Genomic DNA, 15592 nt, shown 5'->3' on the forward strand with positions numbered 1-15592 from the left:
AAGAGGAATAATATTCTGACTGCAAAGAACAGAACAAACAGTACTGACAGGAAATAGTGTCCAAGAGGAGTAAAGAGATTAGAGGGCCCCAATCTGCTAAGAATTAACTCTCTCGATTCAGATAAATTACATCTCAGTATACTAATAAAACTAGCCAGCCACTGTGGGTGCACCTGAAAACTAGAATCAAGCAGTCTGAGGCTTAATAAGAAAAAATAAGGTGTGAAAATAAAATTAAAACTAAGTACTTATTTCAAATGAGGTTAGAAAACAAAAGGCAGAGACAAGCCCAGAGCCTATGGTTCCAAAACTGTCTGAATGTTGGAATCATTTGCCAATGGGCACATGAAACAAACACACAATATTGCTGTCATCTTTACATACTGTGAAATAAATTAAAAAAAATATTTTAAAATCCATAATTGTGTTATAATTTCTCATCAAAGTGAACTTCTTTCTAAGATTATTTGCTATATAGGACAATTTGTATATGATTTGTGGAAAATTAGTGTTGTTGATTTCAGGTTACATTTTAAAACTAGAATCAATTTGTCATCTGAAACATTTCCTGTATCAAAGATCCGCGTTTTACTTTAAGTTGTATAGTGCATTTGTCTCAGTTTTTGAAAGAGACAGGTAAGCAATGGACAAAACTAGAAAAAAATCTAGTTAAAAGTGTGTTGAACAGGAAGTAAAATGATTCTGAGACACTTGAAATTTTCCTCCTCACTCATAAGAAGAATATAAATTAAAAATATAGTGAGGTGACACCCTCTCTCCTGCCCTGCTTGATTAAAGAATGTTGATAACATACCAAAAAGTTACAGGGATCAAATAATTTGCCTTTTTACTACTGATACATGTTCCTTGAAGAGCTACAATGTCTTGACTAGGTCAGGATTTATGTTCTGGAGCTATTATAGCAAACTTTTAGAGCACTCACTACATAATACAACCTATGTTGGCATTGATAATACTTCATACATTGAGTTTATTTATACAATGTACCCACTCTAATCAAATTTAAAGTGCTTCTTTTTTAATTGATTTTTATTGAGCTCTACAGACTGCTTTTTAATGTTAAGACACCATAGTCAATTCACATATGGCTTGTTAGCTGGATGGAGATTTCATTATTGTACTTAGAGGGTTCATTGGGGATTGGTGCAAGCAAATTTTATGTGTTTAAGCAATACACATAAAATATTGGAATGCATGCTTGTTGACAATATAAAACAGCACCAAGGAAATAGGAAATAAAGCAACAATAATTTTATGACTAATTGAAGACTATACCCAAAGTATATTGATTTCAAAGTAGAATGTTTCCTGGTTTGTACTTTAATGCTTTACCTTATGATTTAGTCTATTGCAGATATCTTTTTGACAGATACAATTATAGAAGATGTACATATGATTTATTATATTATACTTATAGAATCTGAATTTCAAAAGAGAACTTTTAGCATACTTTATCTAGTTATATTCAACTAATCAATTTAATATATTCTAATGAAATTGCCATTTAATAGAGTCTATTACACTATAACCCTCTCCTCATTTTTATTACAAGTGGGTTTATAAACATATCGTAGTATGATGAAGAATAATCAGAATTGAAATAGAAAAGGCTGCATACAGGAGAACTTGTTCCCAGAAAGATAACTGTGCACTCTAGAAATGAACCCAAAGCCAGGCACTAATGGACAAGGTTACTTCCTGATAATGTCCCCAAGTGGTGATGGCTTTCTTACTTGCTCTTTGCCTTGAGAATGAATCAAGGGGGCTGGATGTATTGACTCACATCTTTAATAGCTGCAGAGGCAGAGGGATCACTGGGAATTTGAGACTCATCTTGTCTATATGGTGTCTCAAAACCAAACCCTGCCTCAAAACCAAATCTCAAACTACAAAAAAGAAAAAAATCAAATCAAATCAAATAATGGCATTTCAGAGATCATAAAAAGGTCTTGATGTTGGGAAACATCAGGGAATATGTTTGAAGACAGGGTTGATAAATACCTTTGTATCCAATTCCATTACACAAAGAAAAAAGACAGAATGGGAGAATCAGGACTAAGGAACATTCTATGTGATAAACTATTGCATGATACATGCACAGTAATGATGCATGTATTTTAGGAACGAGTGCACTGAATTCAATGACTGTGGTAAGATAAGCAATGGTGCATTAGCAGCACAACAAGTGTCAAAGCAGGGGTCAAATTGTCCCTCGCTCCTTCCTATAGAATGTTAACCTAGAGAACAATCTTCAGACTGCGGTATACACAACTCTGTAGTTATGTGCAGACTGCCCTAGAGATATGCGGGCAGGGGTTGTATGATTGGATTCATTTTCCAGATTCTCAGTCACTTCAACATATTTGACTGGCTCTCTTTCCATGCTATATTTGTTTGCCATTTCAGTTTTATTTTCCTTGTCCCGTGATAGTTCTTTTCCCCATCCACAAGCACACCTCTCTGAAATATCCCGAAGGCCATTGCTTCTGAGACATATTCAATCAAAAATAAAACTGTAACTCAAAATACTGGCAATTGAAATCCTTTTTGAATCAAGGAATTATTAAGTTGACATCTGATCATTTTATTAATAAACGTTCTGATAAAAACTCTCCTGAGTGTTTGATATTAATTAGTCACAAACTTAGCATGTATAGTTATTACTTGCCATGAGTGTTAATGGTAATCGCAAACACAACTCAACTTAATGGATTTAAAGAATATTAAAAGAGCCTTACAATCACAAAAAACTGTTTCTAAAATGTGAAGTACACATAGATTTTTCTGTCACGCAAAAGTGTAAGACACACAAAAAAGGAATGGTTAATAAAAGATGTCATACCATAAATACATATTATATTAGGAAATAATTCTTTGAGGGAAGTGGGATGGAAATATAATTCAAAGAAGAAGATGCATATTGCAAAATTTCTATTTATTAAGGATAAGTTTGTCCATGTATTTTTAAAGTAGATGATTGTAGCTAATATATTACTATGGTGTTTGGATCACATTGGATGTATTCAGAAGAATAAAGCAATATTTTTTATTTTAGTTATTTTAATTTAAGTTAGTTTAATTATTTATAGTTTTCTTAAAAATTTCATACTTGAGCAAACTGTATTTAGAATATTTCAACACTTCTTTCCTGCTCCTCTCTCCCTTTCCACGCCTTCTCAAAATCAATTATAAATACAGAGAAAGAGAAAGAGAGAGAGAGAGAGAGAGAGAGAGAGAGAGAGAGAGAGAGAGAGAAAGAGAGAGAGAGAGAATATCTGTTCCTGTGATAAACACCTACAATAAACAACTTTGTGGAGGAAAGGTCTTATTTAGTTTGCAGGTTACATACAAGGGATAACCAGCTCAACAGCTCGTGGTGTGAATCTGAGACAGGAACAGAAGGAGAACTACTGAGTAACACTACCTATTGGCTTGCCCCAAGCTCGTCTTCAGCCACCCTTTTTTTAAAAAAAAAGATATATTTATTATGTATACAATGTTCCTCCTATACACCTCTATGACAGAAGAGGACCCCAGACCTCATGACAGATGGTCATGTGGTTGCTGGGAATTGAACTCAGATCCTCTGGAAGAACAGCCTTTGTGCTTAACCTCTGAGCTGTCTCTCCAGCCCTAGCCACCTTTCTTATAACTCTTAGAACCTTCTGCCCGGGGGTAGTACAGCTCACAGTGGTTGAACCCTCCTAAATCAGTCACTAATCAAGAAAACACCCCCAACAGACTTGTCTGCAGACCAACCTGAGAAAAGCATTTCCTAAATTGAATTTCCTTTTCCCCAGATACAACTAGGTTTTGTCACGTTAAAAAGAAAGCACAAAATACACAGAAAATACAGTATGCATAGGAAACACCTGATAAACATCAAGTTTAAAATTCCAGGGGTAGAAGTATAAAGAGATATATTCTATTTTCTAAACTAGTTTTAGAAACTGGCTTGAATATCAGTGTAAAAGAAGGGTTTTTGGAGTCCTCTTCTTGAGCTTCACAAGGAACACTAAAAATTTTACATATCACAAAAATTATAGTACATTTCTCTTGATCAACAACATAGTAATTCTAAATATGTTTGTATGACCTGTTCTAAGATTTCTCACCTGGAAAAAAAGCTCATTATTTTCTGTGGACAAGTTGAGTTGGGGAATGAGGAAATTCTCCTGGCTCTCTGCTGTTGTCTGTCCCTGGATTTGTTTTCTGGCAGTTACTTTCCCTTTTCTTTGTTAGAGAGATGGGAACGGAGGTGGAAGATTAGAATTTGTATTTTCTTGTACACATCTATGGCAGGGGACTCCACGCTCTCACTGAGCTGGATTAAAGATGTGTGCAATGGGGTCTCCATGGTCCAATGGGAACATCTATTTTTTGTACCATTGTACTCACAGGGTTGAATGCTAGTATATATAATCTAAGGTCAAACTGTGCTACAGGGCCTATATTTCCAGGTGGATTGGGCCATTGATTGCATCTCAGCTAGGTACTCCAGGAATTGGAATAAAATTGATTCATTCTTGGCTGGTGTGCTAGAAGGCTGCAATGAATCTGGGCTGCAGGAGGCGTGGCTGTTTCCTTTGTTTGGGGTTTCCATTTCCCTTTCCCATTCTGAAGAGACCTGCCAATGAGGTTACTCTTCTCAGCAGCGACCACCTGATAGTTATGGATCTGGGCCTGGTTTCTTCAGCATGCAAGTTCAGGGCTTAAATGGACATTTAAGACCCTCCATCATTTACTTCCTTCCCCACCAGCAACAAACACAATGGGAGACAGACCATGTTAAAAGTAGAAATTTAAGTGAAACCAGGACTCCACAATGCAGCATGCAGGATGTTTCCATCCACGACTAGGTGGAACTCTGTAGCTCGTCTAGGAGAATGGACCTGTTTTGGGGTCACCATTGTCCATGTATGTAACACTCCACTTGTGCCCTTTAATAAAACCTAATAAACTTCCAAGTTGGATTTGGGATTATCTTTGGTATGCATTTTGGACTAATGCTCTTTCACCAGGAAAACTTAATGCAACAGTGTTAGAAGATGCTTGTCTCGGATAGCTTGCTGCTAAACTGATGCTTGTTTTAGAAAATGAATATAAAAATAAAACTAATGCCTAATAAATAATAGTGAAACATATATAAATAAAATCATTGCAATTAAAAAGGACAATAGGAATAAACTTTATATATGGCATATGCTACCTATAGGGTGTATTTTGTGAAGGAAATACAATTCTGTCACAAAGCAAAACAACTGATCCTGCAAGAAGGAGGAAGAAAACTATGCTTGCAATCTCAGTAGACTCAAGAAGTGAAGGCTCATGGAACAAGAATCGTATGTCACATAGTTAATGCTTGCTATGAATTTATTAGTAAACTCATTAGCATCGAGTTTTAGCACAACAGAATCCTAATGAGATATTAGTTTAAAAGTCTGTTAAAATTACAAAATATTCTCATATTACAGATCAGTTATTCATAAATGAAAAATTATACGTCTGTTAAGCATGGTGGCACAGTTCTGTAATTTCAGCTATTCACAAGTCAGACAAGGTCAAGATCTGCTTGGGCATTTTATCGAGGCTCTCTATAAAACCAAATCATAAAATGAGACTTGGAGATATAGCTCAGTGGTAGAGAGCTGGCCTAGCATTCAGGAGGTGCTAGTTTCAATCCCTTCTACTACAAAATACTGTGTGTATTCAAGGTGAACAACATGATTTCCTGAGTCTCTTTTGCTGGTACAACTTCAGTTTCATAAACCAGCTTTGCTAAGTTGCTCAGGGGGATCCTGGGCTTTGCTAGAGCAAAATAGCGACTGACCAAGATTGCTGTATCAACTTGAAGAAAGTTTCTACTGGTTACTTCAGCACCATAAATCTCATTTCCACTTTTGAAGATCATTAATTTCAAAAGTCCTTGAATTATTTGGTTCATTTATGCCTCTTAAGGATACAATTCCCCAGTGGTGGTGGCACACGCCTTTCATCCCAGCACTGGGGAGGTAGATGCAGGCAGGTCTCCATGAGTCTCAGGTCAGCCTTGTCTATGGAGCAAGTTCTAGGACAGTCAGGGCAACACAGAGAAACCCTGTCTCAAAAAACCACACACACAAATATACAATCTCCTCTTTTCTGATTCAAGAATATTTGTCCTCCAGATCCCTCTGACACACCAACCCTTTGAAATGTAATCATCAAGGAAATTATGCCCTGATCTCCAAGTTTGTGGAAAGATAAGGATTGACTTCAAAACACAAAACTGAAAAACGTTGGTGGCCAAAACACGAAATTGAGACACATAGATGGCCTAATTACTTTCATCTGCTTCCCCTAGAAACCCTCAGGTACTTCTCTACTAATTCATTTAGCACTAGGAAGACCCAATCTGTTTTTTGGGGGGGGAGGTGGGTAGTGGGGATTTGGTTTGGGTGTGTTTAGTTTTTGTTTGTTTTCTTTTTGAGATAGGCCCTCAGGTAGCTCAGACTGGGGCCAAACTCACTAAATAGCTGAGAATGGTCTTGAACTCCAACGTCTTCCATTTCTACTTTCTGAGTGCTGGCATTGCTGGCATTTGCTATAGCATGCCTGATTTATTCTGCAGTAATTCATGAATGCAAAGACAAGCAATCTTATCAACTGAGACTCATTTCGAATCCTCTCCTGTCTTGTTTGAATAGAATTAAGTTCAATCTTACACTTACATTGTACAAGTTTTGGGTGAGGTCACTCTTGCCTGTTTAATTGTCCATTACTAGTTTTCTTTGGCAATACTCACTGCAATATGAACACTTGACATGAGTATTTAGTTACGGCAGTGGTCAGTTATTAGGATTTTGTTAGTGGTCTGCAGATTTGACATTACAGACAATCACAGTTCTAGCGTGGTAGGGTTTATTTATAGACCACAAAGGAAAAGCCATTCTTGAGGGAGGAAACACTATCTCTGTCACCAACATGGAAATAACCCATTTACTAAGTTTTAACAGAGAGAATTACACATTTCCCCTAACTGCTATTTCAATAAAAAGTTTGAAAAGCAGTAGTTAGGCTGTTTTATGTCAGATAAACAGTCTACCTCAGGCTCATTACTGAAGGCTTTCATTAAAGATTAAAAGCATAAGGTCCTTTATATAAATTCTAAACTGGTCCCTGGATCTTAGCATTCAATTATCATTTGCGAAATTTGAAATCAACATAGTTTATGTCTAAATTGAGAGTACATTTGAAAATCAAAATTCAAAGGCATGTCCTTCTAGTGGGCTGACTGATGGCCAAGGGCTCTGATTATGCCTCATTTTCACCCTCTACAGCACGATCTCATTGATTATGTTTCTCAGCTTGCTAAGGGTTCTGTGAGGTGATTTTCAAGATAAATACTGCTATTTGCAGGATTTCCTGAATAGGAATATTTTGGGAGTAAATTGCACAAACCAAGTGATGTGCAGTCAATTTTCACTCTAGCATAAACAATGTATTAGAACAGAGCGCTTATGGCTTTTCCATCCTCCCCTCCCCCTCCTTTCTTTCTTCTTTTATTTTAAATTTGGATTTCATTACATAGCTTGCTGCGTTTCATCAATAAGCAGGAAATATCAGAGCAGGAAAAACTGAAGCTCATGAAGGACATTACATATTCTTTTTTCTTTCTAACAGGTGCTCAGAGTTTGACCAGAGAAAGTGAATGACCTGAGTTTCAGAGCCCCAGACCTTTTAACTCTGAGGTGTCCATGAACACCATAGATAGAAAAAAGAAAATTTCTTTAAATCAAGTAAATGGAGCCAGGCTGTATCTTTCTTTATATCTACTTTATTTCACTGTCTTTTAACTGATATTTTTAAGGCATTATAATTTCCTGTGTTAAAAAAGTTGACTTGTTCTCCAAACCATTTAAAAGCTTTATTTTTATTTTGGGTAAAGTGCAGCAAATAATATTCCATTTTATCATTTTTTACATTGATGGTATATATTTAACTTTTTAAAGCAGAGATGTATACAGTAAGCAGTAAAGACTAAAATCTATAATTTAAGCGAAAACAAAAAGGCATAACCTCAATAAATCATTATTAGAAAGAGACTAGAAATAGAAGGTAGACATAGAGGGATAAAGAATTGGTTATTACTAACAGAGGCCACGATTTGTTGATTAGAATTCAAGGATTTTCGTATTTCTGGGAGAAGCTCTCCAGTTAGCATACATATGGTCATATGTCCTTTTTGGCCTGGATACTGCCAAAGGAGAAGAAAGAGCTTTAAGGAGCATTTTTGAAATCTATACTCCAATGATGAATAATCTCAGTCTACACAAGGAATATGCCAAAGAGTTTTCTGCATGGAAAGATGTAGTTGCATTTTTTTCTCCTCAGTGATTTAAACTAAGTTGTAGGAAGCAAACTGAATGATACCAAAACACCACACAGCCGTGAAAGTGGTGAAGTGGCACTTTGGTAATGAAGTTCCTTAACACAGAAAAGAGGGGCTTCACTCCAGACTCTAAGACCTGTTTATCAGAAACCAATGTGCTCTTGATAAGGGCTGATGTGACTTTTTGATGTTTGAGAACTAACTGGGGACAGGTTGGGGAAAGCACAGACCAGACTAAATTCACTTCTGTAGTGTCAACAGGATCTATTAGTTGTGTGATGGGATTTTGTTTTCCTTTCTCTTACATATGTTCCAGAGACAAAGAGAGCTCTCTCAAAGAGTATTCACGTTATTATTTTTTTTCTGAAAAGACACATTTTGATGAACAGATTTTTACCTGAGTTACAAAAGTTAAAACAAAAGCAAAAACATGATTATGAGTTGAGAGAAAAGAATTTTTGTCTTTTCTTCTTTGTGATATGAAATTAAAGACAAAGAAAATATTAGGCCTAGCATAATTGGTAATTTGGATCAACTTATGGTCCATCTGAGCCAAGTAAATGTACCTTCTGATGAGGGTGGTTAATTCAGTAACAAAGCAACAAGAATCAATGAGTTGTAGCACTAGTAATTCTGTAAGCATGTCAACTATATCTCAGGATACTATGTACTACTGAACTGAAAAAACAAAATCCTAGGAAGGGTGGTTTCTCAGAACTGAAGATGAGCTTTGTCCAGCCATCCCTGGCGATCATACATGCCTCAAGGATAGGGTGACTCAGACATCAGTTGACGTATATCAGTGTCAGGATCGCCAACACTCTTTTGATTTACAGGCTGTGTTGTTACTCGTCTTGTATATTTATATTTTACAAGTTAACTTAATTTGTTACTGGGTAAAGGTTATTGCTACTCATGAGTTTGATTGTCAGACTGAATTGAAGACCATGACAGTGATTGAACAGGCTGAGTTTTATACTGGGGAAATGATGTTTACTTGTGACTTACAAAGTACCATGTGTTCTCAATGCACAGCTATCAGAGTGGTCAATAAAACCATCAAGAGGAAGCAAGCTAAAAGGAAAACAGTGCACTTTGCAAGTATAACTCAATTTAACTGGACCAAACCTCTCAATCTCTCTATTTTTATTCCTTCTTTTAAGCACGTCTTTCTCAAATGTTTAGGATGAAAATTTTAGATTTTTAGATAAGAATCAGCTTTGGAAAAGATATCTACAAATACATACCTATTAAGTGCAATTAAAGCAGAGATGAAAACTGGATCATACTAACAACTTGAGGGCGTTATAGAGAACAAGTAACTAAACACATGTCTAGTAAATTCTGAAAGAAGCAGAAAATGCTACTGAAATAATAATGATCACAACAGCATCGACTGTAATGTGGTATCTCCAGCCTTAACCTTACTATTTCTGATATAAAACAAAACAGAACCTTGCTAAATGAGTTTACCAACGATCACCTCTGGATCTGATCACCCTTTAATTTGATTAGATTCTTCATTCTTCAGCATCACCAAGATGTTGTCTGCTCACTCTGGCCTGTCTTCAGGAAGACCCCTGTTCATTTAACTAGAATTTTCTTTTACTCCAGGTCTTTCCACTAATCCACTAACCCTGCTCACATGCAAGGAATTCCTACTTTCCCACGTTTACTCTGTAAACCCCATTCCAGATATTGCTATGCTTATTGTGATGAACCTAATAATGTTATCCTTGTCCTGCTCTAAGGAGTGAAAACATTCAAATTAACCAATGAGAAGCTCAATATGGTCATTGACTCATTCAGCCAGAAATGAAAATGTAAAGGTAGAGGCACCCACCTTCAGATCAAATGGTCCTGTTTGACTTGGTTGGCTATAAGTTTCCAATTGATTCCTGATAGGAGATAGCCACAGAAGCAGGTGTTCTAGGTGCTCTTCAAATTTCCCAAAATCTTTTATGTGATCTTCAAGTTCTCCTTGCTTTTCAGGCAAAGCTCTGGAGACCTGAAAAGGGAAGAAAGTCAAAGATAAATAATTATGATATACACTAAAAATAGCTAAGGTATTCAAAAGAAGATGTTAAAGCCATTTGCTGAAACATTTATTTTAAAAGATGCTAAAGTTACACATACAACATGGTAAGATCGCATTTACATGTTATAAATCATTGGGTAATATTCATTTTTTAAAAAAGTTAGATATTATTTGCTTTTTTATGATTGCAATACATGCACCTAAGCTAGGTGAGGCGGCTCACATCTGTAATACCAGGATATATGTGATCGAGGCATTGCCATGACCTAACTTTGGCCACAGGGCAAGGCCAAGACTAGTCAGAGTTACAGAATGAGACCCTATATCAAAAGAACATAAAAAACAAGCGCACCAAAAAACTTCACCCACACTTACATAGATGCATATTCCAATTGATCGAAGATAAAGAACACAATCCTTATATAACTTCTCATTACTAAATGTGTATGCCAAACACAGAACTTTGCAGTATTATAAAGAGTAAACATGGCATTTGGGTGAAAGTAGACTAACAGAATTACCTGCTGGTTATTGTTCTGAAAGACTTAGTATATACTAACCATCATGGATGAAAGTTTCAAATGAACTGCTTTCTTTAACCTCTCAAGGCCCCTGCATTCTGCTCTTCTGATCTTCTAAATCTTAAGCATAGATAACACTGGAATTGACAGATGCCAAATACCTTTGTTAGCAATATGTTATAAGGTTTAATATTGCTGGATCTAATATTAGGTACTTAGATTTAAATCCTGGTTTATGCTGTTGCCTAAGATCCTAGCCCTATTTTCCCTAACTTCCAGTGTCTCTTTCTTAGGCTGGAGATAATACAGACACAATGCTAATCCAAGAATTAAATAAAGTAATCCTTTAAAAATTGCTTAGAATAATTCTCTGCATGAGAGTGAAAGACAATAAAACCATTAAATGCTAGCAACAGTTGCTAAAACTCCTGGGTAAACAGAAAGCCAGGATTAGCAAGAATAAAGTTATTTTCTTTAGGGAGCCAAAAATGAAAACTAATACAAAGAAATAGTATCAACTTGTAATGGTTGGTCATAATGAAAGTAATGAAAATGATGGCTTTATCTACTCTATTGCTGTCAATGCTGTGAAAATGTTGATTACTTCATATCACTGGCCCAGTGAATGTATTGACATCCCCTTGTAGAAGATAGTTTGACAATTTGTTTAAAATACGTTCAAATATTGCCTTTGATCACTTTATTTGACTTCAAGAATTTCATTCTGTTTGTATTTCTCTGGAAGTAAAATCAATGCTTAGTGACAAAACATGATTTTGTCACTATGATGTTTTAACGCTGAGTGTCAAATTATATTACAGTTTTTGGAAGATATACATGTGTCATTTTTTCAATATGTCACATAAAAGGAAAGCCATATTTTCCTCTTAATACAAACTATTGGAGGATAATTATGCTTTGGATAGTTTAATACTGAATTTTCATTAAGATGCGACTGTATTGACTATTTTTCTCTGACAATATCAGTCAGTCAATGCTGGTAATGGTGGTGTGAGCTGAGACCGTCTCATATAAATTTGCTATTGTTTCTTCATCTTTAAATTAGGCTCTAAGAACTGTGCTACACAGACCATGGGCAAAGATAAGGAGTGTGATTTGATTATAAGTTGTAATTACAGTAAATTTTGTAGCAATCTTTGGCCTGTTCTTAAATAATCATTGTTTATATATAATATTTCACATCTTCAATGAACTATAGATATAGACACAAGACTAGAAAAAATTCTAATTTATTTCCAATAATCTATATGTGTTCTCAAACTATATTCTTCATACATGTTCTCTGTGGTAAATGGAAACAAATACATTTAATTCAGTGAGTATCTACCCTAAATTTCACCTAATTTTATACAAGATTAATTTTTATTATTCTTTAATTTTATGATTGATAATTTCAAATATTTGAAAGTTTTAATATTTAAAAGTATAGGTTTTACAAATACACAATTTATATACTAATATCATACTTTATACAAAATATCCAGAAAAGCTAAAATTGTGTCTATAAAAAGGTATAACAGAATTAGCAGAACTGATCTCAGAAAAGGAACATGGTTTCCCTCTAGAAATAGAATTTAAAGCTATTAAGCAAAATTAAGACAAAAACCAGGTGGGAACATCTGTAGTATCTACTTAACAAGAGATCATGTATACTGCATAAAGTTATTATCCAATGAAAGAAGAAGAAATTGAATACATTGATAAAAAACACAATCAATAAACAAGACAAATTCCAAACACTACATAATCAATGAAATGCAAATTAAAAAACAATACTACTTTATCAATTGTCTATTATATTGTCTTCTAGGAAAGAGAATTATGATTCCCTCCCTGAAAATGAGTGACCTTATAATAGTTACTCAACTATATATTTTCACAGTCTTTTGAAACTTGATAAATCACATAGAAAGGAAGATTTTACCCTGAAAAGAATGAAAACCCCTTAGAGCTTCAGGAAAACATAAAAAAGTAGAGGAATATGCTTTATTCATGGAATATAAGACATAATATTATAATTAGTTTTCTTCAAATAATCTATAGATTCAGTGTGAACACAATCAAAATTGTAAGTGAAAGTCTTTCACAGGAATTTCGAGGCTATTTTTTATCATTATATAGATGTGCGAAGGACTAACATATCCAAGAAAATTTTGATAATAAGCATATTTCAAAGAATATTTGCAATTAGCTGTTATAATTGCTATGTTTACATCTGTGGTATTTTTGTAAGAACAAGTAAACAACACATAATAACAAAAGCACTTCTGGGGTTGTGGCCTGTAGGCATGGTTTTTCTTTTCTTTATGTCCAAAAGCCACTTAATAGTGAATACATATTATATTTGTCTTTCTGGTTCTGGTTACTTCAGTCAATATGTTCTTTCTAGATCCATTCATTTGTCTGAAAATTTCAGGATGTCATTATTTTTTACCACTGTGTAGTACTCCACTATGTAAATGTACCACATTTTATTTGTTCCTTATTCAGTTGAGGCAACTAAGTGGCTTCCAGATTCTTGCTATTCAAATAATGCTGCTGTGCTATGAATATAGTTGAGCTCATGTCCTTGTGGTATGATTGAGCATCTTTTGGGTATATACCCAACAGTGGTATTGCTGGTTCTTGAGGTAGATAGTCATTGGGTACAACCCATCATTTTTAAAGTTTCTCACTGTCCTGAAATTTACCACATAGGTTAATCAGCCGGGCCTGAATGGTTCATAGATGCATTGTGTCTATCGCCTCTGTGTACCATTTTCCTATTCAAAAAAGCCTTCCATATTTGGAGAGAAACTTCTTACAACATATGATGTGCAAAGTAGGTAAAACAAGATTTTTAGGACAGTAGTTTACAAAGACATGAAACAAAAGAATATTCTAAAAGAAGTTGAAACACACCATCCCACCTGGAAGCTTTTTAAACACATAAAGAACTAAAAATGGCTCCCACAAATCTCTAACTAGATTCAATATAAATATTTAAACAGTAAGACTGCTGAGAGACACTCTTAAATAAGCCTAGCTACAAAGAAGACTATCTCACCAGTCAAGCAGCCAGGATACATAGACCAGATGAACAGGTTGGAAGAAGCAGAAAGCAGCCAAGCAGCCTGAAAGAGGCAAAGACCAACTGAGCTGCCTTCAAGAGCCTCAGACCAACTACCTGGAAAAGACAATTTCTAAACTCCTGAGCTACCTCTAGGCTGTGCAGTGTGCTTTCAGGTTTCCAGATTGTGAGCTGTTACTCATGATGGTGGGTTTTTAATGTAGTTTTCTTTGAGTCATGTTTTCTCCTCTAAGCAGTCCTCACGCATTTTCCTGTAAGTAACTCCAATAAAACTCACTGGTTCACTAAATTGAACTTTGATGATATCTGTCATTCATTCCCTATCTGGGGTGATGGCAAGCTCTCAAGTTCTGAGGAATTGCAAACCTGCACTAACACGCTAGACTTATTTTACAAATATTATGAGATTGAGCTCAGATTCTCACTTTCCTGAGATATCTCCCCAGCTCCAAAATTAGAATTGTTATATACTGTGAAGATGAATTAGACAATCATAATTTCAAAGATATACATACAGACAGATAGACAAACACACACACACACACACACACACACACACACACACACACACACATGGGGGGCAGTGAAAAGGGGTGATGGAGTCATTCTACCTGCAACTATATTCGAATTTTAGAAACAACACATAGGCCATAACAGATAAAACTCAAGTGCTTATCGAGAGTATATTGCCTGAACTGCGGAATCCTCACACAATAGAACATTGTGCAGAAAGCAAGTGGACAAAATATGATATATTAAACAACAGAGAATCACTGCACAAATATTGTGAGAAATATTTTAATGGAGAAAAACATAAGATGTTGCCACTGATATTTATTCCAAAACAGAGCTAATTTATATGTGCTTGGGGTTAAATACTGCCAACACTTGTAGAGTGTGGTGACGAGAGAGGTAATATGATGGAGGTGGGTCATTTGTCTATCTGTTGCTTTCATTGGTTAATTAATAAAGAAGCTGCTTGGCCTTTAATAGGACACAAAATTAGGTAGGCAGAGTAGACTGAACAGAATTCTGGGAAAAGAAGCCGAGTCAGGCAGTCGCCATGATTCTCTGACCCCAGAAGGATGTAGGTTAGAATCCTTCCTAGTAAGACACCATCTTGTGGTGCTACACAGATTATTAATTGAGATGTGAGAGTTAGCCAATAAGAGGCTGGAACTAATGGGCCAGGCAGTGTTTAAAAGAATACAGTTTCCATATGGTTATTTTGGGAAAAGCTAGCTGTGCGGGAGCTGGGCGGTGGGAAGCAGCCTGCAGTTCCTTACTACAGTAATAATATTTGGAAAGGTGATCAAGAAAAACAACCTTAACGTAAGATTTTATTTTTCCCAATTTACCAGATTTATACAACTGAAAACAATCCCTGTAATGTTTTGGATGACTCTAAATTATTGAACTGAACAATAGCTTTACAGGATGCATCAATTCCCATTAAATTATCTTGTAAAATGTGCAAATGTTATACACATTAATTTAAACAATTACATGAAATAATTTAAAATCCTTAAAAATATTCATTCCCTTTAATA

The 15592-nt window shown here is 35.4% G+C and overlaps 1 protein-coding gene across 9 annotated transcripts in view; it reads right to left on the reverse strand.

Moving 5' to 3' along the window:
* The window catches only part of Dmd (dystrophin), a 2313977-nt gene that overhangs the window by 752139 nt on the left and 1546246 nt on the right, over positions 1 to 15592 (reverse strand). For all 9 annotated transcript variants that reach the window (XM_075957213.1, XM_075957212.1, XM_075957218.1 and 6 more), the window contains one exon: positions 10236 to 10400. In XM_075957213.1, coding sequence (XP_075813328.1) covers positions 10236 to 10400 — 165 coding nt within the window. The remainder of the gene's footprint in view (positions 1 to 10235; positions 10401 to 15592) is intronic.

Source organism: Microtus pennsylvanicus, chromosome X, assembly GCF_037038515.1.
Source record: "Microtus pennsylvanicus isolate mMicPen1 chromosome X, mMicPen1.hap1, whole genome shotgun sequence".
Taxonomy (NCBI): Eukaryota; Metazoa; Chordata; class Mammalia; order Rodentia; family Cricetidae; genus Microtus; species Microtus pennsylvanicus.